The sequence below is a fragment of the Artibeus jamaicensis genome, unplaced genomic scaffold (assembly GCF_021234435.1).
Source record: "Artibeus jamaicensis isolate MK-2021 breed Jamaican fruit bat unplaced genomic scaffold, CSHL_Jam_final scaffold_1964, whole genome shotgun sequence".
Lineage (NCBI taxonomy): Eukaryota > Metazoa > Chordata > Mammalia > Chiroptera > Phyllostomidae > Artibeus > Artibeus jamaicensis.
Genome location: NW_026522030.1, coordinates 8,263,061 through 8,286,145, shown reverse-complemented (window position 1 = coordinate 8,286,145; position 23,085 = coordinate 8,263,061). Strand labels below are relative to the sequence as shown.

The 23,085-nt window shown below is 38.9% G+C and overlaps 1 protein-coding gene across 2 annotated transcripts in view; it reads left to right on the top strand.

Annotated features, from left to right (window-relative positions):
- The first annotated feature begins 342 nt into the window (after positions 1-342).
- Positions 343-23,085, top strand: part of HSDL2 (hydroxysteroid dehydrogenase like 2) — a 61,623-nt gene continuing 38,880 nt past the window's right edge. The window contains exons 1-6 of one of the 2 annotated variants that reach the window (XM_037152659.2): positions 344-503; positions 7,332-7,495; positions 9,240-9,338; positions 10,202-10,316; positions 14,962-15,065; positions 20,410-20,508. In XM_037152659.2, the coding sequence (XP_037008554.2) occupies positions 412-503; positions 7,332-7,495; positions 9,240-9,338; positions 10,202-10,316; positions 14,962-15,065; positions 20,410-20,508 (673 nt within the window). In that variant the 5' untranslated portion in view covers positions 344-411. Of the gene's footprint in view, positions 504-7,331; positions 7,496-9,239; positions 9,339-10,201; positions 10,317-14,961; positions 15,066-20,409; positions 20,509-23,085 lie in introns of both variants that reach the window. The other variant, XM_053656216.1, reaches the window with a different exon arrangement.

Here is a 23,085-nt window from a genome sequence, read left to right as displayed (position 1 = left end):
CTCCAAGGAAAGCCGCCAGCCCAGGTTTGAGCGTGGCGGGAGGGTCGACTGAAAAGCCGCATTTCAGCTCACGAAGTCTCTAAAGCACGACTCAAACGGCAACCCTGCTGGCAAGGGAACGCAGTGCTGTGACGAGCAACCCATTACAGGCAGGGAAAAGGCAAACGTAACCGCGGACGCTCCCTGTAATCTAGACACGCACGGGATACCGATTGTCGATGCACAGCCCACGAGAGGGGCGGGGCTGAGTTGCCTTTTACCGCCCTTGCGCAGTTCAACGGTTTCCAGGGCCAGCCAGAGGGTGGCCAACAGCGTGCGCAGGCGCACTCAGGAACCTCCGGCTGCTTCTGGAGCCCGTTCTCCGCGTTCCTCGGGGCGGGTCCTCGGGGGCGTTGTCTGGGGCGGAACTAAATGCGGATGGAAGAACCTCTTCGCACTACCTGCCAGCTGCTGCACTTAAGCCACCGACCTTCATCTACCGAAGTCATGTTACCCAATACAGGGTAAGGGCTTGGGGTCGCCACAGTGAAAGATCGGGTCGGGTGGTGTAAGTCTGCGTGGATGGTCTGGCGAGGCCTGGCGGGAGTGGGAGGGTTAATGAATCTCCTCCACGCTGGACGCGGTGTTCCTAGAACTACGTTAACGCGTGAGAAGTAACCCAAAGTAGTGTATGTCCGGGTGGCAGCCGTATAAAAACCTTTTCCACGGGTAAAGGATCCAGAGTGGGTTACCCCGCCGCCCGTAGCGCGGGCCCCATCTGGGATTGAGCTGTGGCTGCCTGTCTAGGAGACACGCAAATTCTAGGTGAAAGGTCACTGGAACACTTGTTTACCTCCTGAGTGTTCTCTTGTTCTGAACACTCATTCTGGAATAATGAAATAGTGGCGTATTTAAAAAGTGATTTTCAAAATTAGTAACAAACAAAGCTCACCTTAGAGTATAGGTATTTTATGGGGAACTTTTTTCACTTTAAAAAGATTTTTAATTGTGGTAAAATACACTACAAAATTTGACATTTTACCATTTTTAAGTGTAGTATAATTCAGTAGTGTTAAGAATATTCACACTGTTATGCAGCCAGTCTACAACTTTTTCAACTTTGAAAACTCGGCCTATGCCTCTTAAACATCTCTTGTCCTCTTCCTCCCAGTGCCTGGCAACCAGTGTTCGACTTTGTTTCTGTGAAGTGTGGGTCTATTGAGCTGAGTGGCATGTCCGATATGTAATTTACTTGAAACATACAAACCCATGGCCAAAAGACCTAAACAGCTCAAACTTTTGAGTGTCACTTGAAGTGATTTTTTGTCGTCCTTCTGTTGCTCTCTGGTATTTTTTCCAAAGATATTATGTTCATTTATAAATATATTTGTATATCACCCTGAATACACACCACATTTAAAATTTTTTATTACATTTATTGGAGTGGCATTGGTTAATAAGATTATGTAAATTTCAAGTGTATTCTATAATCATCCTCTGTGTATTGGCATTGCACACACCATTTTTAATGGTAGCAAACTCTCTTCTGGGCCTTGCTGTTTTTTCCTAATTTGACTTAGGACACACATATTAAGTGCATGTAGCCCTTCTTCCCTTTTAATGGTTCCATAGCTATTGAGGTACCATAATTTATTTAATCAGTTCCCTACCATTGGACACCAGATCATTTCTAATTTTTTTTGTTACTCCATCTTTGCTGCAAAGATTATCCACGTATTCATCTGTTTGTACATGTTTGAATGTATCTCTATGATACATTCCTGGAAGTGAGGTTGCTGGATCAAAGAGTATATACCCTTTAAATTTTGATAGCTAATACTATCAAAAAGGTTGCACACCCAAAGGGGTGAATGAGCTTTCCTAATCCAACATGTTGACAAACAGCAGAATGTTTGAGAATAAAAATGAGGGGGGGGGGCGTTACTGGTGTCTAATGGATGGAGTCCAGGGATGCTGGAAGCACCTTTTAACATCGGTAGTGCAGAGAGTTAGTGAGAAGTCCTGGTTTAAAGCCATTTTTGTATCTTTTTTTTTGCCTGCCTTATACAATAAGGTTTTTGATCTCTGAGAGCTCTAGTTTAAAAAATTTGTTCTGTCATATGTGTCACAAACATTTTTCTCAGTATTTTTTTCTGTGTCTTGACTTTGACTACACTATTTGTCATGCAGATAGGTGTTTACGGAGTCAGAGTTACCAGTCTTTCCTCTGTTAAGTTTTTTGTGTTTTTGTGCAAACCTCCAAGGCCATCTTAAATCAAGATTTTTTTTTAATAATAGGTATTATCTAGTGTTTTTATGTTCGGAGGTTTTCTTTGGCTCTCAAATTTTTCATCTGCTTGAGATGAAATGCTGTTTTGCATAGGCTTTTGGCACAGGAAGTGAGTTACGAAGCCCACATCATTTTGGTTCAGCAGGCTGGCTACAGTTGACCCAGCACTGCTGACGGACTAGTTACCTTTTCCTTTCTGTTAGAAACTCCACCTCTATCTTATAGTGAATTCTTGTATGTATAGGGATCTGATTCTTTTTATTTTATTTTATTACTTTAATCTGTCTCTACATGCACCAAGTACCAAGCCATTTTAAATACTGTATTTTTATAAAATGTTTTAATATCTTGGAAGGCTAGTTCCCACCTCATTCAGATTTTTTTTTTCAAAATCTTCCTGGTAATTTTTGAATGTTTATTTTTCAAAATAAACTTTAAAATAGCTTGTGTAGTTTCTTTTTCTTTAAAAATCCTTTCAAATTTTATCACCATTATTCTGATTTTCAGATATCAGAGAATTTTGGTAAATTGTAGTGTAGTTTATTTCTACATTAGCAAATTTTAGCCATCTATGTACTGAGAAATTTTCCTTCCCTCCCTCCCTTTCTTCTTTTCCTTATTTCCATTTATGTAATGAGGATCCCCTGCCAACCCCTAGGTTCTAATGCCTTAAAAGCTGGAGGAGTTCCTTAGACCCAGGGTTCATGTTAAGAGAAGCTGCTTTTGCCTTTCTTTCAGCAATGCCTGAGACTCTGAATGAGTAGGAAGATGTCTTTTGTTCTACTGAGAATCAATCTAGCTAGACTGGAGGCGAAGAGAAAGGGCTTTTCAAGCAATAGTTGGGACATGATAAACTTTGAATATGCGTAGGTACTGAATGACATAGAGCAATTGCTGTTAATTTTTTTTAACTGAAATAATGACATTGCTATGTAAAAGTTAAAGTGCATATTTAGAGGTGAAATTATATGACCTCTGAGATTTGCTTTCTGATAATTACTCCAGATTTTGATGATTGTTGAATTGTTAAACACGGGAGCTATTTTCTGTATAATTCTAATGATGTAGAATGACATCTAAGGACATCTAATGATGTCCTTAAATGTCTTTGCACTGATTGTTTATTAGTTGTAAAGAATAGTAATTATACAGTGGAGAAATAATAACATGATTGGATGATCAAAATTAATATCACCATAAGTACAGGTGGACATTGTGTACTTCCAGGTGTGATACATTGTTGACACTGTATTTCATATTCTGGCTGGGAATAAATAACCTGAGTCTTTGATGAGGACATAACAGCTGAATCCAAAGTGGGAAGCATTCATTTTAAAAAATGAGTGGCACTACATTCTTCAAAAAGTCAATACATATCATAAAAGATAAGAGAGGTTGCAATAATGCTCTAGATTAAAGAATACTGAAGAGCTATGACAACTAAATGGATTATCTGGTTCTCAACTGGTTCCTGTACTGTAGGGCAAAAATTACTCTACGGGCATTATTGCATCCATTGACAAAATTGAAACATTGCCAGTATGTTAGATAAAAGTAGGTATTATATCAGTGTTACAGTTACTGAAGTTGATAATTCTGCAGTGATTATGTAAAATAACAGGCGATAACATGACATTCAACTTACATTTAAGTAGTTTGAAAAAATAAGATATACAGAAAGAGAAGGGGAGAGAGAAAATGAGCATAAATGCTAAAGCAGGGGGTAAAATGTTAACAGTGTATGAATCTGGGCAAAGGATATATGTGTTTTCTTTGCACTATTCTTGCAACTTCTTAGAAATCATTTACATGGGGGAAAATGGCAACAACTGTAATTGCATGACAATTAAAAAAAAGGGAAAATATTTACAAATAAAAAGTTAAAAAGAATGATGTACCTAGGAACGAAGCCAGCAAAAGATGTATAATACCCTTTTTAGAAACTTGTACAATTCATTGAAAGACTAAAGAAGACTTAAATAGAGAAGGATACCATGTTCATGGATTGGGGCACTCATTGTCTAAATATGTCAGTTCTCTCCAAATTAAATTATAGATTCAACACAATATCTATCAAAATTCCAACTGATTTTGCTTATGTAATTAGCTAAGCTGATTCTAAAATACATGTGGAAAAGTAAAGATTCAAGTATAGCCAAGAAACTCTTGAGGAAGAACAAATGGGAAGTATTTGCCTTATTAGTTACTGTGGGGAGGGCTCCACCCACAGCCCCTGCTCTGCCCACCCCCCAGTCTGCCACTGGTGAGAATAAGTCTACCAGCACACGATCTGCTTGGGAAGTAAAGGTGGACAGTCTCTCAAAGGAGAAGGGCCTTGAGCCTGTTTCAGTGGGCTTTTATTTGTTTCAGCTTGCACAGGAATACAGGTAAAGCTCATCAATCAGTGTCTGGCAGTAATGATCAAACAATAGACAATACTCAAAGAACTTTGAGAGCTTATTCTGAGTCAGGGTCAGATAGCCAAAGGGCCATAAAATTTTGGGAAACAAACTCATTTTATGCTTGTACCCTTATCAGAATATTGAGGGCATTCTTAGCAAAGCAGATTTCACAGGATTTTATGCACTCTTTCTTAGTCCTGATCGCCCCAGGGAACCACCTGTTCCTGCCCTAGGCTGTACTGCCCTCTGGCATTGTTTCGGGTTGAAGTCAGGCAGGGGAAGTAAGGCAGCCAAGAGATTAGGAGACTTCTTGCAGACAGAATGAGAACTCAGGCTATGTCAAAGCGGAGGGCGAGGATCCATTACCCCCTTTTTCTGTAGCCCTCCGAGTCCTTCCCTAATGGCTCCATTGTGACCATGCCTGTCTTAGGTCATCCCTCCCTTGAGGAATCTTACCCGTCATTGGCTAACCAGTCATCAGCCTGGGTCTAAGCAGGGTGAAGTAGAAGGGGGCATACGCAGTGCCCCTGCCAGGAAGATAAGCTTTGTCTCCTTAGTGGCTTAAGGTCCCAAGGTCCTTTACTCAGCCTTAGCCATGGGGGGGATTACAGCTTCTGAAACCAGGCAGGGCAGTTCCCGACAAGTTATCGGGACTGAGAAAGCTATTGTAATTAAAACACTGTGATTTTTGTGAGCCATCAGAACAGAAAAGAAAGCCTAGAAATAGATCTATGTATTTTTGGATATTTAGTCTCCAGCAAAGCTGGTGCTGAAGAACTGTGAGAAAGATGGACTTTTCAGACTGGGACAGTTGGTTATTCCTATGGGAAAAATGTGATTGGATCCCTACCTTAATTCATATTTAAAAATCTAGGTAGATTAAAGATTAACATTTAAATGGCAAACCATAAAACTTTTGAAAGACAGCAATGGTTTATTATTAGTCACAGTTTTTGGGGTTGAGTGGTTTCTTTTGCTCTATGTAAGTTAAGGTCATTCATATGGCTACATTTAGCTGAGTCCTTGGCTGGGGCCAAACTGTTCTAAAAGGCATCTCGCCCGCAGGTCCTCTCTCTCATGGCTTCTCATTGCATAGTAATCTGTCCCTGTTCTTGGCAGCATGGCATCTGGCTTCCAAGAGAGAAAAAGTGGAAGCTGTCAGTTATCTATAGCCTGGGCTTGGAAATCCCAGAATATTACTTTCATCACATTGTTTCTTAAAAAAAGGTCATCAGGCTACACCATACTCAAGGGGAGGTGGAAAATATGCTGCTCTGGTGGAAGGAATGCCGAAGGGTGTTTGGCCATGTTAAATCCACAACAATGTCCTTTAATCCAGCAGTTTCACCAGTAAATACATATGCCCTAGAGAAACTCTTACACAAGCAATGGGAAGAAGTGTACAAGGATATTTGTTGCACTGTGGGGAAGAGTGTAGTAGTTTCCTAGGGCAGCCATAACAAAGTACCATGAAGTACTTTGAATGAAGGCCAAAAGCCTGAAGTCAAGTAATCGCCAGGGCTATGAACTCTCTGAAATTCTGGGTAGACAAATATTAGTATAGTAGTGACCGTTAGTATAGTCACACAGTTGTACAACCATCATGGTAATTAATTTAAAATTTTTTATCAATTATCTTACCCCAAAAGAAACTCCACAGCCCTTAGCTGTCAGCCCCCGATACCTCCCACGCCCAGCTCTAGGCAGCCACTAATCTTTGTGTCCTTATAGGTTTGTTTATTTTGGACACATCAGTGTAAGTGGAATCATACAATTGTGGTCCTTTGTGACTGGTTTTTTTCACCTAGCATAATGTTCTCAAGGTTCATCCATGTTGCAGCATGGATTAGTACTTCATTTATTTTTATTGCTGAATAAATTCCACACTAAGGATATACCACATTTTATATATCCATCCATCAGTTGATTGACATTTACATTTTTTCCACTCTGGCTACTATGAATAGTGATGAACATCATTGAACAATTATTTGCTTTTAGATAGTTTCTTTTAAGTGGTATGCATTTATTGTGGAAAAGTTGAAAAATGCCAAAGAATATGAAAAATATGATAGCCCTTGCTGGTATGGATCATTGGTTGGGGGGTTTTCCTATAAACCAAAAGGTCACCAGTTTGATTCCTGGTCAGGGCACATGCCTAGGTTGTGGGTTTGGTCTTTGATTGGGATGTGTATGAGAGACAACCAATCGATGTTTCTCACATTGATGTTTCTCTCCCTCTCTCTCTTCCTCCCTTCTCTCTATCTAAAATTAATAAGAATATCCTTGAGTGAGTATAAAAAAATGATAAAATTTGTTCATAATCCTATCACTTAAAAATAAGCTTTATCAGTACTTTTAAAAAAAATAATACATGTTTATATAGTTTATTAACTTCCCATTTCTCTTTGAGATTTACTTTTCATTTGAGCAGATTTTGTTTGCCAAATCACTGCAAGACTGGCCAACACCAGTTGTAATAAATAATTTCTAAATCATGTACAGTGGGAGTACAGTAGAGTTACTAGCTAATCAGAAGGGGAAGGAGGAAGTTTCACAGAGGAAGAAACGTGCATTGCAAAAACATGCATATGTTTCTTATACTGGTAAGTAAATAGAACATTGAGGTTTCTAATAAGGTCACATTTGTTCTGTTGTAGGAAGCTAGCAGGAGCTACAGTTTTTATCACAGGGGCAAGCCGTGGCATTGGCAAAGCTATTGCATTGAAAGCAGCAAAGGATGGAGCAAATATTGTCATTGCTGCGAAGACCAGTCATGCACATCCCAAACTTCCAGGCACTATCTATACTGCTGCTGAAGAAAGTAAGTGAACACGACAGTGCCATTTCATGAAATGTCCTCACCATGATGTCACTATGTAGGGAATTTGCTGGAGAGTTTACTTATAGGTATTTGAAAGCTACCCTAAAAATAATTTTATCTGCTTAAAGTATTTTGTCACCTTAGGCAGTGATTGGTAACTAACTGTTTTTCTCCCCCAGCACTTTTGAGTGATATGAGAGACTGCCATTGAAACTCATGTCTCATGGGCAGCGGTTCTTTGATCTGAGCAGAGAATGGGGAGTGGAAATAGAGAAGAATGTGACAGGTGGATGATGTGAACACTCTGAAAATACTCTCCATGTTTTTATTCCCTATACCACTTGCAAATCATTAACACTTCCACTTAACAAATTATTATCGAGTGCTTATAGTCAAGGCATTGTGCCAAGCACAGTACCTGGAGGGGGAGCTCAAAAATTCAGCTTAGTTGAGATTGCTGGTTCCCTTAGTTATGTTAATAGCATTGTGGCTATGTTAGGGGAATACCTATGAAGTATCGATAAGCGAAGTGGTGTCTGGGATTTGTTTTAAAATACATCAGCAAAAAACAAAACAGGGTTGGACATACATAAATCAAACTGGCTACACATTAACAATCATCGAAGATAGATAGGTGATAGATTCGTGGTAGTTCATTATACTATTTTGTATATTTAATAATATTAGACTTCCGCCAAGATGGAGGAGTAGGTGGAAGCACTGCACCTTCTCGCACAACCAAGTTTAAAAATAACAAAGTTTTAGCAACAAAAACACAGCCAAACCACTGAAAATTGAACTACATGGAAGTCCGACAACAACCAAGATTGATCTATCCAGCAAAGCTTTCATTTAGAATGGAAGGGCAGATAAAGCGCTTCTCAGATGAGGTCAGATTCAAGGAGTTCATCATCACCAAGCCCTTATTATATGAAATGTTAAAGGGACTTACCTAAGAAAAAGAAGATAAAAAAAGATCAACAGTGAATAGAACAACTGTAACAGCATAATCAATAAAAAAATTAAAAAAAAAGATCAACAGTGAAAGGACAGCAAACTCACAGTTATTAAGAACTACACCTAAAACAAAAGCAAACTAAGAAGACAGCTAGATCAGGAGCAGAACCATAGAAATGAAGATCACATGGAGGGTTAGCAATAGGGGAGTGGGAGAAAGGTGGAGAAGGTACAGAAAATAAGTAGCATAGATGGTAGGTAGAAAATAGTTAGGGGGGAGGGCCAGAATAGTAGGGGAAATATAGAATCTAAAGAACTTGAGACATGTGGTCATAAACTAAAGGGGGGGATGGGGGGAGGGGATGTGCAGGGTGGAGGGGAATGAAGGGGGAAATAGAACAACTGTAATGGCATAATTAATAAAGTATATTAAAAAAACAAAACAAATAAGACAAAAAATACAACAAAGAATAAAGACTCAAACTGCATTTAAAAAATATATATATATTAAATAAAGTTTTTAAAAATTACCTTCCTTTTTCTGCTTTTTAATAGAGTTTGTAAATTCTGCTTGGTTTTAATGGAACTAGTCTACCTAACTAGTCTACCTAATGGATATGGTTCAGTCAGTCTGCCCTACTGCAGGGCAGAGTCATTGGTAGTTACAAGACACAGTTATTTATGTTGGTTTTCTGAAAATAGGATACTTCTTTCTTTTGACTCTTATATCGGAATGAAAGGTTTACTATTTGCATACTTTAATGCTTTCTTTGTTTATCCATTATAGTCGAAGCTGCTGGAGGAAAGGCCTTACCGTGTATTGTTGATGTGAGAGATGAACAGCAAATCAGTGATGCAGTGGAGAATGCAGTCAAGAAATTTGGAGGTAGTGCCTTAATTCTTATTGACTGTTCATAAAATATAGGTCTAACCATAATTTTAATTAAACTATTCTGTTTCTCTGAGTCTTTGGAGTATAACCAGAAATGAGTATTGTTCATGTAGAAATGAAGCTTAAAAACTATCTGATGAATATTTTTGATTTGGTAAGAATTTTTTTGAATAATATAACAAGTCTACCATCTAGTATAAAGCTAGGACCTTGACAGTTACTGACATCTAATCAAAACTAGTTCCGTAGATCCCATTTTTTTGCCTCTCTTCAATTAACATAATCATATGTTACATTTGAAAGGACTATGTAGAAGATTCAGGAATTATCATATGAATGAGTTACCAAAACAAACTTGATCTACTCTGGTGATTTGCCTGGAATTGAAACTCTGGATCTTTTCTCTTTTCCCGGTTCCCAAGACCAGAAAGGAGCTCTTTTATTTAGTAAGGGCCTTAGGAGGGAGGGAGACCTGTGTGTTTGGAAGGAGGGCAGGCCTTGGCACGATGCTAGAGAGGAGGGGCAACGTTAGGGAAGTTAACGAACGTAGGGTCTTATAAACAAGAAGCAATGACCAGGGGAGGTAAGAGAACAGAAAAGAATGGAAGCCACAAAGCCTCCTTGTAGTTCCACATGGAGCTCTGGTGATTGGCAGTCTCCGTGGAGCCAGTGAAAATCATTTTGGTGTTTGTGACATCACTGCTTAGTCTCATATTGGTGTATTGGTTAGTCATTTTCTCCAAAAGAAGTATTTGTGAGCCAACTTAGGGTTCAGTTATACAGAGTAAATGTTTTTAATTTATTTTTTGATACAAAGTTTGAATTATATTAATAGGAACTTGATTTTCTGAAAACAGGAATTGATATCTTGGTGAATAATGCCAGTGCTATTAGCTTGACCAATACTTTGGACACACCTATGAAGAAGGTGGATTTGATGATGAGTGTCAACACCAGAGGCACCTACCTTACGTAAGTTACAGAGTTGTCGGGAAGAATGTTGTAATGTTTGCTCCAAGAACTAGTTGTGAACAGATTTGAATCAGATTAGCAATACAGTTTAAAATGTAGTCAAGCACAGACTTGCTTGTCTGCCTTATATGTATCTGTCTTACATGTATATATAGATCAGATAGTTAGGACCTTGGGCTTTAAAGTCAGACTCCTTTGAGTGGGATTCAACTCCTGTCCACCACCCTTCATGACTTGCTATCTGATAACTGTAACTAAACCTCTTTATAGATTCTGTTTCCTCATTTGTAAGGATTGGTCATGAGGGTTAAATGTAAAGTTTGTTGTTCTGGACTTTGTCCTCAGACATGTTTTATTGGACCAGCAAAACTTGGCTCTGACAATGCTAAAAAATTCATTTTTATAATTATCTACATTAAAAATTTCATTAGCCTAGCTGCTGTGGCTCAGTGGATTGAGTAGTAGCCTGCAAATCAAAGGGCGGCTTGTTCAATTCCCAGTCAGGGCACATGCCTGTGTTGCAGGCCAGGTCCCCAGTAGGTAGCATAGGACCACACATTGTTTCTGTCCCTCTCTTTCTTTCTCCCTTCCCCTCTCTAAAAATAAATTTAAAAATCTTAAAAATATTTTTCATTAGTTTCCTACATGAATAAAAGCAGGAGATTTAGACAAAACCCCAGCTTCCAGGCCTTTTTAAAAAATCTGGCCACATAGAGACAGCATTCCCACGTGACTACAGCCAGTATAGCTGATAGAAGGATATCAACAGCCGCATTCTATAGAGCATGAGCTCCATTGTGTTCCAGATGCTGAGGATAGGCTAAAACATTGCCATTTATTGTTACATTTGCACTGTTGTTCTTCTTAAAGAGGAAAGTAAAATATTTCTCATACCCACTTCTCTTACCTGAAGTGGGAAAATGAGACATATACCAAGAAGGCCCATACGTTCAGGTGAGGGAGAGCCTCCTTCTTTGTAGATGGGGCGTGTGTCTGTAACTTCAGTGTGTAAGGTGTATCTCTATTGAATGGAAAACACAGTGAGTCCAACCATAGTAAGAACTACGGCAAACATATAGAAAAGATAGTGATGAGAAACTTAATGTACTACGAAAAGGACCACTATTTCAACAGGGTTTGTGTTCATTTTCACGAAAAGGAAGCAGCGCTGCTGTGCTGCACACTCGTATGTTACATGAAGAACTGGTCTGGGCATCATATTCCTTTACAGCTGGTAACTTTGGGGAATAATTTTGATTGAATATAAACACTTAAACAAGTGTTTAAACATATAAATCTAGCCAGGAATACTGTTGCTCAATACATTGAATTAAAGTTGATAAGCACATGGTTTGTGAAAAAGTTCAGCTGTACGTGGTAGTTTCTATTGTAGATGCTGATGCCACAGATAGAAATATTCCACCCACCTAGTTATGTGTAGTGTCAGGAGAATTTTGGTATGATTAAAAATTTAATCGTAGGTACTGTGGACATGAACATGAGGAAATGTTAAATACTGAGAATTATCTTTGGAAGTTTAGTGTAGATTTGTAAAAAATTAGTAATCATAACTATAGGCAATGCTGCTGTAATAGTGTTAACTTTACACTTTTTGAAAACTTAAGTATTGTAGAAATGTTTCATAGAGATTGAGAAAGTGTTCATTTTGTTTTAAAGATTTTATTTTATTTTTAGACAGAGGGGAGAGGAGGGAGAAAGAGAGACAGAGAAACACCAATGTGTGGTTGACACTTACGTGCCCCCTTCTGGGGACCTGGCCTGCAGCCCTGACATGTACCCCGACTGGGGATTGAACTAGGGACCCTTTGGTTTGAAGGCCGGCACTCAATCCACTGAGCCACACCAGCCAGGGCTATTTGTTCATTCTTTTGTTCACTAGATACAAAGATACAAGAAAAGTGTCTTGCTAAAAAGTAAAAAATGGGCTGTGTTGTGAATTCTAAGTACCAACTACACGTACTCTGTGGTTTGAAACACAGACAGTTACTCATATTGAATACAAACACATGACAGGATTGTGTAAACATATTGTATTGTTGAAGAAATTGACTCTGTTTGCCACCCAAGAGAAAATTCCCAGTTCAGTTCCCAAAGATTGGGTCAAAGATGTGACCTTTTTTGCTGACATGACTTTTTGTAAACACAAATGCATGATTCTTATTGTTCATTTCTTGTGAAATTATGTCTTTGGAAGACCCATTTGGCAAGAATAATCTGGACCCTTATCTATACTGAGGTCATTTTCCAAAAATGAAAATGATAGCCTAAATTATATTTCTATAGTTGTAGATTTGAAGTTGCAGTTTAAAACAAAATAAAACATAACAAAATGTGATTTCAAACTGTATTATAAGGAACTAACCTTCTTCACTTCCCTTTCTCAGTGAATACTATTTGTATAGTTGAAGAACTACAAATGGAATGTATCAGCTGTAGGACAGTTAGGTACCAAAAACATGAACATGTTGGAAAAACAGGGCTACAAATACCTTGGGATAGATAGATAGCCTAAAATAAAAACCCTTTCTAAAAACAAAGATTCTGTTTACTGTTAAAAGGTCCTACATTTATGAACAGCTGTTATTTAAATAAAACTAAATATTGCTCCCAGGTAAAGGGAGCAATATTGCAATGCCAAATCAAAGAGCTGACATTAAAACCTTTGGACCAAAGGAGAGAGGTCTCAGGTCGTTGGTCTTACGAAAGGTCTAAGTTATGAAAGAGAAATTCATAATGAGACAGTTCCATTTTAATTTTTGTTTTGTTTTTTATTTGGTGACACTCATTTATTCATTTAAGATAATTATAGATTGTTTTATCAGGGAAGCTTGAGAAGCATTCTCAGGAGATAGTGGGCTAAGGCCCAAAGAACTGACCTATTCGGAGGTTTTGGCAAGAATCTGGAACAGTTTCCTTATTCCTGTTGCCCAGGGACCCTAGGGCCTGTGACTTGTATTTTAGTGGTTTAGGGGGTTGGAAGGCAGAGGTGAGGACAAGGTAGGCCCTTAATTTTTATTTTTAAGTTTTAGTTAAATGTATAATCTCCAGTAGTATATGTATTTGTTATTATGTTAGATGCTTATGGAAATTCAGTGATGAGTTTGTAATTCTGAACAGTTGATTTTTCCTATACCTAGCTCACTTTATTTATTGACTCAAATATGCTATAGGCATTTGAGCTTACAATAAGTTTTCAATAAACTTATTAAGCTGAAGGTATTAGTATCTAAGCATGGCACTAAGAGTTTTCATATAATGTATCAGACAGGGCATATTAACTATAGGAAAATGCGCCTGATTTGGGATTTTTGATGGTGAGAGCCAGCAGAAGTGTGGGTAGAAGGCTTTGTCTAACAGATCAAAGGAGAAGCTCGTGTTTCTAGTGTAAATACAATGAACTTTTTCCTTTGAATGTCAGATATGGTCTTACTGCTCAGAATAGATTCGGGTTGTTTCCTAGTGATGATCTGAGGTACACTTCACTGTTGTAATGGCTGGTGGCTCTAATACTGTTTGCCCCTCTCCACTTCAACCTCATACCAGGGAAGCACTTTTGGAAAGGAATAATATATACAAACCCCTTAGCAATATTGATTGTATTTGATTTATAAACTCGAAAACCCATTGCTGATGGTAACAAGAACACTGTACATTTGATAGCAGGAAAACTGACTTAAAAGAAGAATGGATAAGTTTAAAGACCTAGAAGTTGCGGGATGTACAATAAAACTAAAAGCTATAAAATTATAGTTATACTATGTTAAGCTTTAACATGTTGTAGCTTAATAATGAAAAAATTTAAAATATTATACCTGATTTTCCTATAAAATAAATTGTACTATGAACAGTACTATACTATAAACACTATTTTTAAAAAATAAAACTGAATATTGCCCCCAAAGTCATACTGCTCTGCATATTGGTGCAAATTGAATTTGGGAATGTATGGGGAGTTATGTTATTAAACTACGATTCCAGCACAGTAGGAATACCACACTACCGAGAGGAAGTAAGTCAGCCTAAATCATACCAATAATAGCAGCTGTTCATTTCACACTTAGTGTATGCACTGTTTTAAATATCTCATATGTATTTCATTTTAAACCCTTGATTCACCCTAAGTGACCAGGTATTACCAGCACTTGCAAATGAGAGAACCGAGAAGTAGAATGCTGTGTGTTTTTCCCAGGATTACACAAGGAAGGAGCAGAGGGAGGATTTGAACCCAGGTTTATCTGACTCAAATACCCATGTTCTTTACCACAGTACAAGCGGTGTTATCTGACAAGTACATTAATTGTTACTGAAAACTGTGTGTGGGTGTATATTGGAGAAAGAGAATTTGGAGAATATAGTTGAGACTAATGTAACAAGGATTTTATTATTATCATCAAGCAGAGTATGCTGTCAGGCCATTAAGCAAAGTTTCAAGGGTGAAAATTAATTGCTTTACCTGTGTTCATTTTAGAAGAGTAAAAACAAAGCTACAGGAAGAGTGAAAAGTGCCCTACAGATTACTGCATAAATTCACTTGTTCCTTGGAAGTAGTTTAAAATATAACTTTAAAAAGTGGGGCAGTTGTTAGAAAGCTATTAATTTGACTTGTGTTTTCTTTTGTTTTCAGGTCTAAAGTATGTATTCCTTATTTGAAAAAAAGTAAAATTGCTCATATCCTCAATCTCAGTCCACCACTGAACCTAAATCCACTGTGGTTCAAACAGCACTGTGGTAGGTGGTAGGTGGAGGGGATGGTATGTTCATTTGTTTTGTATTAGATCAGTGTATCTATCATGTAATCATCAATGTACATACAGTATTCAGCATTACATTTTCTATGAAAAATTAGCATTTTAGAAAGTAGATCCTTTTTTTTTTTAAGATTCTATTTATTTATCTTTAGAGGGGAAGGGAAGGAGAGAAGGAGAGAAACATCAACGTATGGTTGCCTCTCATATGTCCCCTGCCCCAGCAGGGGGGACTGGCCTGCAACCTGGGCATGTGCCCTGACTGGGAATTGAACTATGATCCTTTGGTTCACAAGCCCATGCTCAATCCACTGAGCTACACCAGCCAGGGCAGAAAGTAGATTCTTAATCTTTTGTCTGTAATTATACAGTTGAGGTATAATTTATATTCAGTAAAATGCACAGATCTTTGTGGTTCATTTTGATGAGTTTTGAGAGACTTATACACCTGTAAACCAACATCCAGATCAAGATATGCATTTCCATTATCCCGGAAAGATCCTTCAAGTTCCAATGGATGTATTTTATTTTTTCTAAAATATATTTTATTGATTATGTCCTCACAGTTGTTCTACTCCCCCCTTCATTCCCCTCCACCCTGAACACCCCCTCCCCCACCACCCCCCCCCTTTAGTTTATGACCACGTGTCTCAAGTTCTTTAGATTCTATATTTCCCCTACTATTCTGGCCCTCCCCCCTATCTATTTTCTACCTACCGTCTATGCTACTTATTTTCTGTACCTTCTTCCCCCTTTTTCCCATTCCACTATTGCTAACCCTCCATGTGATCTTCATTTCTATGGTTCTGCTCCTGATCTAGCTGTCTTCTTAGTTTGCTTTTGTTTTAGATGTCGTTCTTAATAACTGTGAGTTTGCTGTCCTTTCACTGTTGATCTTTTTTATCTTCTTTTTTTCTAGGTAAGTCCCTTTAACATTTCATATAATAAGGGGTTGGTGATGATGAACCCTTTGAATTTGACCTCATCTGAGAAGCACTTTATCTGCCCTTCCATTCTAAATGAAAGCTGTGCTGGATAGAGCAATCTTGGATGTAGGTCTTTGGATTTCATGACTTGGAATACTTCTTTCCAGCCCCTTCTTGCCTGTAAGGTCTCTTTTGAGAAATCAGCTGACAGTCTGATGGGAACTCCTTTGTAGGTGACTGTCCCTTTATCTCTTGCTGCTTCTAGGATTCTCTCCTTCATTTGAATCTTGGCTAATGTAATGACGATGTGCCTTGGTGTGTTCCTTCTTGGGTCCAACTTCTTTGGTACTCTCTGAGCTTCCTGGATTTCCTGGAAGTCTATTTCCTTTTCCAGATTGGGGAAGTTCTCCTTTATTATTTGTTCAAATAAGTTTTCCACTTGTTGCTCTTCCTCTTTTTCTTCTGGTACCCCTATAATTCAGATGTTGGAATGTTTAAAGATGTCCTGGAGGTTCCTAAGCCTCTCCTCATTTTTTTGAATTCTTGTTTCTTCATCCTTTTCTGATTGGATGTTTCTTTCTTCCTTCTGGTCCACTCCTTTGATTTGAGTCCCAGTTTCCTTTCCATTACTATTGGTTTCCTGTGCATTTCCCTTCATTTCAATTAGTTTAGCCTTCATATGTTCCTCTAATTTGTGACTAAAATCAACCAGTTCTGTGAGCATCCTGATCACCAGTGTTTTGAACTGTGCATCTGAAAGTTTGGCTATTTCTTGGTCGCTTAGAGTTATGGGCTCTGGGGCTTTGAGTTCTTTTTGAGCCATATTTTGGTCTGTTTGCGCCTGTTACATACGAGGAGCAGAGCCTTAGATGTTCACCAGGGCGGGCCACCCAGGTCGCTGAGTTGTGATGCTGTAAGTGGGGGCGGTGTCAAAGGGTGGCAAGGGTGGCCCCCTCTGCTGCTTCCCACAGCTGGGGCCTGCTCGGTCTGTCTCACTGCTCATTCCTTCGCTGGTTTATCTGCGCTCAAATGTGTGACCAAGATCAGTCTGCCGCCTTGCACCCTCTGTGGGTCCGCCCATTGCTACTCCACACCTGGGATCCGCCATGGCTGCCTGCACGTCTGGGTTGCATGCCTGGGTCAGTTTGGTGGATCTTTCCTGCCCGACCCTGCTCTGCTGCTGGCTTCTCCCCTCTTACTGGTCTGGCCGAAAGGTTTGTTGTTGTCGGACTTCAGTATAGTTCAATTTTCTGTGTTTTGGCTGCGTATTTTGTTACTAAAACTTTGTTGTCTTTAAACTTGGTTGTGCGAGAAGGTACAGTGTTGCCACCTACGCCTCCATCTTGGCGGAAGTCCTCAGATGTATTTTATTGAATGTAACTTGTCCTTCAATAAAATTGGTTAAAAACTATCCATGAAATACTTAACCATTCACAGCGAACTAATGATTTAATGTGAGTATATAACAAGAGTTAAATAACAAGATTTATGTAATGTGCCTCATTTAAAATAGTTGTATCAGAGATCTAGTCCTTATTTCACATAGCAAGACTGAAAGTTCTGTTTTCATTGATGAGGTCAAATGAGTTTGCAACATTTAATTGTTGTTTCTTTACTAGTAGCAGTTTCGTTTTAAATGACCAGTTTCATTCTTTAAAAGGCAAAGAAGCAGCTTAAGAAACAATAATATAACTTATCTCAATATTATTAAGGAAAATGAAAGTTTATTACTGTCTCTTCTGATAAAATATTAAGATGGAAGTATTTAAAAGTAGCTCATCCTTGTTCAGCTATGTCCATAAAACTGTTTTTTAAAAAATTTTAAAAATTGGAGAACCATCAGAAATTGACTAAATGGAAGTCCTTCAACTATGAAAGTAAAGAAGAAAGCACATAGAGACTGGTAGGAGGGACAGAGATGGGGAATGGGTTGGTCCTACATTCACAGGTGGCAGATAAAAATCAGGAGGAATATCTAAGAAGTAAAAGGTCCAGCCCCACGTGAAGGCCCCCAGCCCAGGGTTCCAGTGCCAGGAAACTAAATCTCCCTAACTTCTAGCTGTAAAAACCAGCAGGGATTGAGGCTGTGGAAGATAGAAACTGCTAGAACCCCAGTAGTTCCTCTTGAAGAGCCCATGCACATACTTCCTTGGGACTTACTCCCTCTGAACTCCAGTGCCAGGGTAGCACATTGAGAGGCATCAGAAATATGCAGAGTGGAACTAAATTGTCTGGCATCAGGGCAAGAGCTGGAGGACAGCTTTTTCCCAGACAGAAGTGCTAGCAGAGACCATTTTTCCTTTTCTGAGCTCTTCCCTCACAGAGCCAGCAGGCAGGCACCGTATCTGAGATTCTGTCAACCTAGCTAACACTGTTTGCCTCTTGCTGATGATTCCCACCCACTTTTCAGGCCCACCTAAGCTGTTTCCAGTGGCTTTTCCATATGAATTGCTTGCATTGGCCCATGCTTCAGATTTTCCTAACTTCTCTCAAACAAAGCATTTGGTTTCAGTGAGCCCCATACTTCTTACTAAGTTGCTCCAAGCCCGGCATTAGCAGCAACTAGCCTTTGTTCAAAGTCTGACCTCTTTTGTGTACCTCCAAGCAGCCATCTGCAGCTTGCTTTCTAGCTAATGCTGTGTGACCCTGGACAGAACACATTCAGTGGCTGACCTTGGTTATGTCAACAGCAGTCAAGGCTCAACTGTAAAAGGGCTCACACAGTGGGCCCACCTTGAATACCCAGCTTGGGTAATAGAGGCTGTGCCATTGGACCCTACCAGACATCTGCTACATTAAGCCACGCTATCAAGCCTGGGAATTGTAGTAGCTCTACCTAATACACAGAAACACACAGGGAGGCTGCCAAAATGAGGAAACAAAGAAACATGGCCCAAATGAAAAAACAGAACAAAACTCCAGAAAAAAAAAAAACTAAACTAAATGGAAATAATTTATCAGATACAGAATTCAAAATCCTAATTATAAGGATGATCAAGGAACTTAGTGAGAACCTCAGCAGCCTAAAAAAAATCCAGTCAGAAACAGAGGATACACTAGTTGAAATAAAGAACAATTTACAGGGTAACAACATAGGGTAGTTAAAGTTGAGAATCAAATCAATGATTTGGAACATAAGGAAGGAAAAAGCAACCAATCAAAACAACAAGAAAAAAGAATTCAAAAAACTTTCAAGAGGTCCAACATTTGCATCATAGGGGTTCCAGAGAGAGAAGAGAAAGAGCAAAAGATTGGAAGTCTGTTTGAAAAAATAGTGAAAGAAAACTTCCCTAATTTGGTGAAATAAATAGATATGCAAGTCCAGGGAGCAAGGAGAGTCCCAAACAAGATGGATGCAAAGAGGCCTACTTATAAGATATAATTAAAATATCAAAATTTAAAGATAAAGAATCATTAAAGAGCAGCAAGAGAAAAGCAGTTAGTTACATATAGGGGAGTTCCCATATAAGACTGTCAGCTGATTTCTCAAAAGAAATGAGAAATTAGTGTGGGCTAGAAAGGATTGGCAAGAAATAATCAAAGTCATGAAAAGCAGGGACATACATCCAAGATTGCTTTACCCAGCAAAGATATAATTTAGAATGGAAGGACAGATAAAGAGCTTCTCAGACAAGAAAAAAACTAAAGGAGTTCATCATCACCAAACCATTATTCTTTGAAATGTTAAAGGGGCAATAACATACTTGTCAATAATTGAATCTTAAAAACAAAATAAACAAGCAGAACAGAAACAGAATCATAAATATAGAGTACATTTTGATGGTTACTAGCTGGGAGGGGTAGTGGGGATTAAGAAATACAAATTGGTGGTTACAGAATAGTCATGGGGATGTAAAGTACAGCATAGGGAATAGAGTAGCCAAGGTACATATCCGATATGCAGGACCCATGGGTATGGACAGTGGTGTGGGGATTGCCTGAGGGAGTAGGGGTGCTGGGTAGAGAGGGACAAAGGAAAATTTGGGACATCTGCAACAGCGTAAACAATAAATTATAATTTTTCAAAAAGTATATATTTTAAATATTATTAAAGAATTCTAGCCCTGGCTGGTGTGGCTCAGTGGATTGAGCACTGGCCTACAAACCAAAGGGTCACCAGTTCCATTCCCAGTCAGGGCATGTGCCTGGGTTGCTTTCCAGGTCCCCAGTAGCAGGTGCAATGTGTGGTTTAGGTAACCACACACTGATGTTTCTCTCTCTCTCTCTCTTTCTCCCTCCCTTCCCCTCTCAAAATAAGTAAAATCTTCAAAAATAAAAAAAAATAAATTCTAAAAAGAGTATCCTGAAGAAAATAGTAATGGAAATAAATTGATTATTTATATTTACAAATTTATTTTTTTAATTTTTATTTCTTAATTAAATATTTTGTGTTTTTTTCAGCCTATACCATTGCTAAGTATGGTATGTCTATGTGTGTGCTTGGAATGGCAGAAGAATTTAAAGGTGAAGTTGCAGTCAACGCATTATGGCCTAAAACAGGTATATACTTAAAAAAAATTATTTTTGGATTCTCCTTTATTGTTCTGTTTTTTAAATTTCTGTAAGAGTTTATTTGAACCAAACTGACAACATATGCTGGGGAGCAGGATCTCAAATGCTCTTGTCATTTATTGTTCTTGACATTTGAGATGCAGCTTGGGTGAGCAAGGTAGGGTAGGCATGAGTAGGCTATCAAAGGTAACCTCAGTCTTTGGGAACCAAAGTCTGTATTGTATATCTCCTAGCTTTGACATGGACTGTATGACTGACTTAGGCAGACTGCTATACTTGGAATACTGAACACTGGAACTCTTGGAGAGTTTCACTGATGCCACCGGGAAGCCAACTGCATCCTCATCTTGGTACCTTACTGAATTCTGCAGATTCTCATGCTTTTGTTTTCTCCTCATACATCCCAACAAATGCTTCTACTTTCTTATAGTACTTCCTTTGTCTTTTTCATTTATAAAAAGCTGATTCATGTGAATTATGTGTACTTTCACATGAATTCTAAGTCCACAGAGTGCCTAGACCTCCTTTACATGATGGAAGAACCTGTATATGGCTAGATTGTGTATGCAGCTTTAGAATTCATGTGTGGCAGATATTGATGGCCTGGGAATATGCTGTGTACAAATGAGGGAGATCCAGCAAAACTGACAGAAAGGTAAAGTTTGTCCTTCTTGTGGGTTCCTACACTCCACTTACATAAAATATCTAGCTTAAAGGAGGAAAAAGACCATCTTTTCCCTATACTTTTTTTCATATATTTAACAGATAATGCTTGTGAAAACCTTAAGTTTTTTCACTTAAAAATAAATGGCAATCCTATGCCAGAAAAGTGTGTTTAATGATCAAGAGAATACATAATGGGAACCACTTTTTCATTTCACTTTTTAAGAATTTAACAGAACCTTTATTATACTAACACAGAACTTAAACACCTAAGTTAGTGTGGCCTCATTCCAAGAGAACTCCGTAGGGATCAATCATGGTGTTTCTGCTCTGGGAACTGCTATGGCACACAGATACTTATTGCACGAATGAACGAAAGCCTTGGCTTCCTTTTGAAAGAATCCCTATATTCTTCATTACATTCCTTGAAACATACAGATGGCAACTGAAATATTGCCCACTGATGCAGGCTCCGACCAGCGGTGTCTGTGGTGTTGTGGATGTGACGAACAAATTCACACGGACTGCAGAAGTCCTGTGGAGGAAAGGGACAGCGTGGCCACTCTCTGAGTGAGAGAGCACCGACCTCTGCCTGGACAGGATTTTATTGCTTTCTGGGAGCATTACATCAAAGAAGGTTCTCATTCATTATGCTTAGGTTTGCTTTAGGTGATTACTTCTTACAGATAACAAAGAAAAGGATGTTGCAAATGCAAGGGAAAAAGTGGTTGAACTGGTTATGCTTGTCCTTGGGAAGTTTAGCACAGACTTTGGGAAATTACTTCAAAGATATGCATTAAACATTAAGTGCCTTAACTCAGGGTGAGGCAGTTTTAGCAAAAGCGAACCTCATAGCAGCCTAGATATAATGCAGGCCTGGTTACCCAGGGGAAAGCTGATCTGTGGGCCTGGCTCCTGTGTGCCACCTCACATCTGTCCATTTTCCAAACCACGGCTGAGTCGCCATTGCCATGTGGACTGGTTCCCTATAGTCTATTTATTTGAGGGTAGAGGGGTTTCTGGTAGGGTGACTATTGAAAGCCATGTCCTTGCTGTCCTCCCTTTCTAACCAGCCACAAACTCCCCTGAGAGGAGCAGATGTTGGGGTGGCAGACAGACAGGATTTTGAAGGAATGAGCAAAGCACTGATTCTATAAGAGACACAGGTGAGAAGCTTGTGAAGGACTTGGTTTTCTTCTGGTCCAGAGGACAGGACAGGACCAGCACTGGAAAGAGAATAAGTACTCAGAAATTCCTGGAAATAAGCTCAACCCATGGAGATACGAGGACTCAACAGGGTGATTCAACAGGTCAGATAAGTATTCCCTACCCTTGAGGCTGGGACAGTGAGGGAACCAAAGAGCCTTATTTAGGTCCCCAGATGGATTCAGTGACTGGTACATCTGATATGTCACCTACCCATGGGGCAGAGACTGCTGCGCTTGCCACTGCTGGCAGGATGGCCGCCATTTAAATGGCTAAGGGTGAATAGAGCAATAAGACAAAAGAGTGCAGTGCAGCTGATGTCCAGCACAGAAAGACTAAGCCACAGTCCCAGAAGAGCAGCTTTCAGTGAAGTAAAACTGCTAAAGAAAACAGAAAATACCTTGTTTAAATAAATATACCTACTTAAGAGATTGAATTATAGCATGAAAAATGATTTATTGAAACTATACAGAGATGTGTTTTAATTAAAATAATAGTACAGTATTTGAATTGAAGAATGGAATGGTCACTGTTAGCACATGTATAAGTAGCTTACAAGTTCAAGTACAAGAGATATCTCAGAGGAAAAACACTGTGAAGAAAATGAAAAAAGATTTAGGGACCATGACAGGCAAATATCAGGAATCCCAGGAGGAGGATAAAGAACAAATAGAGGAGAAACAATAATAGAACTAA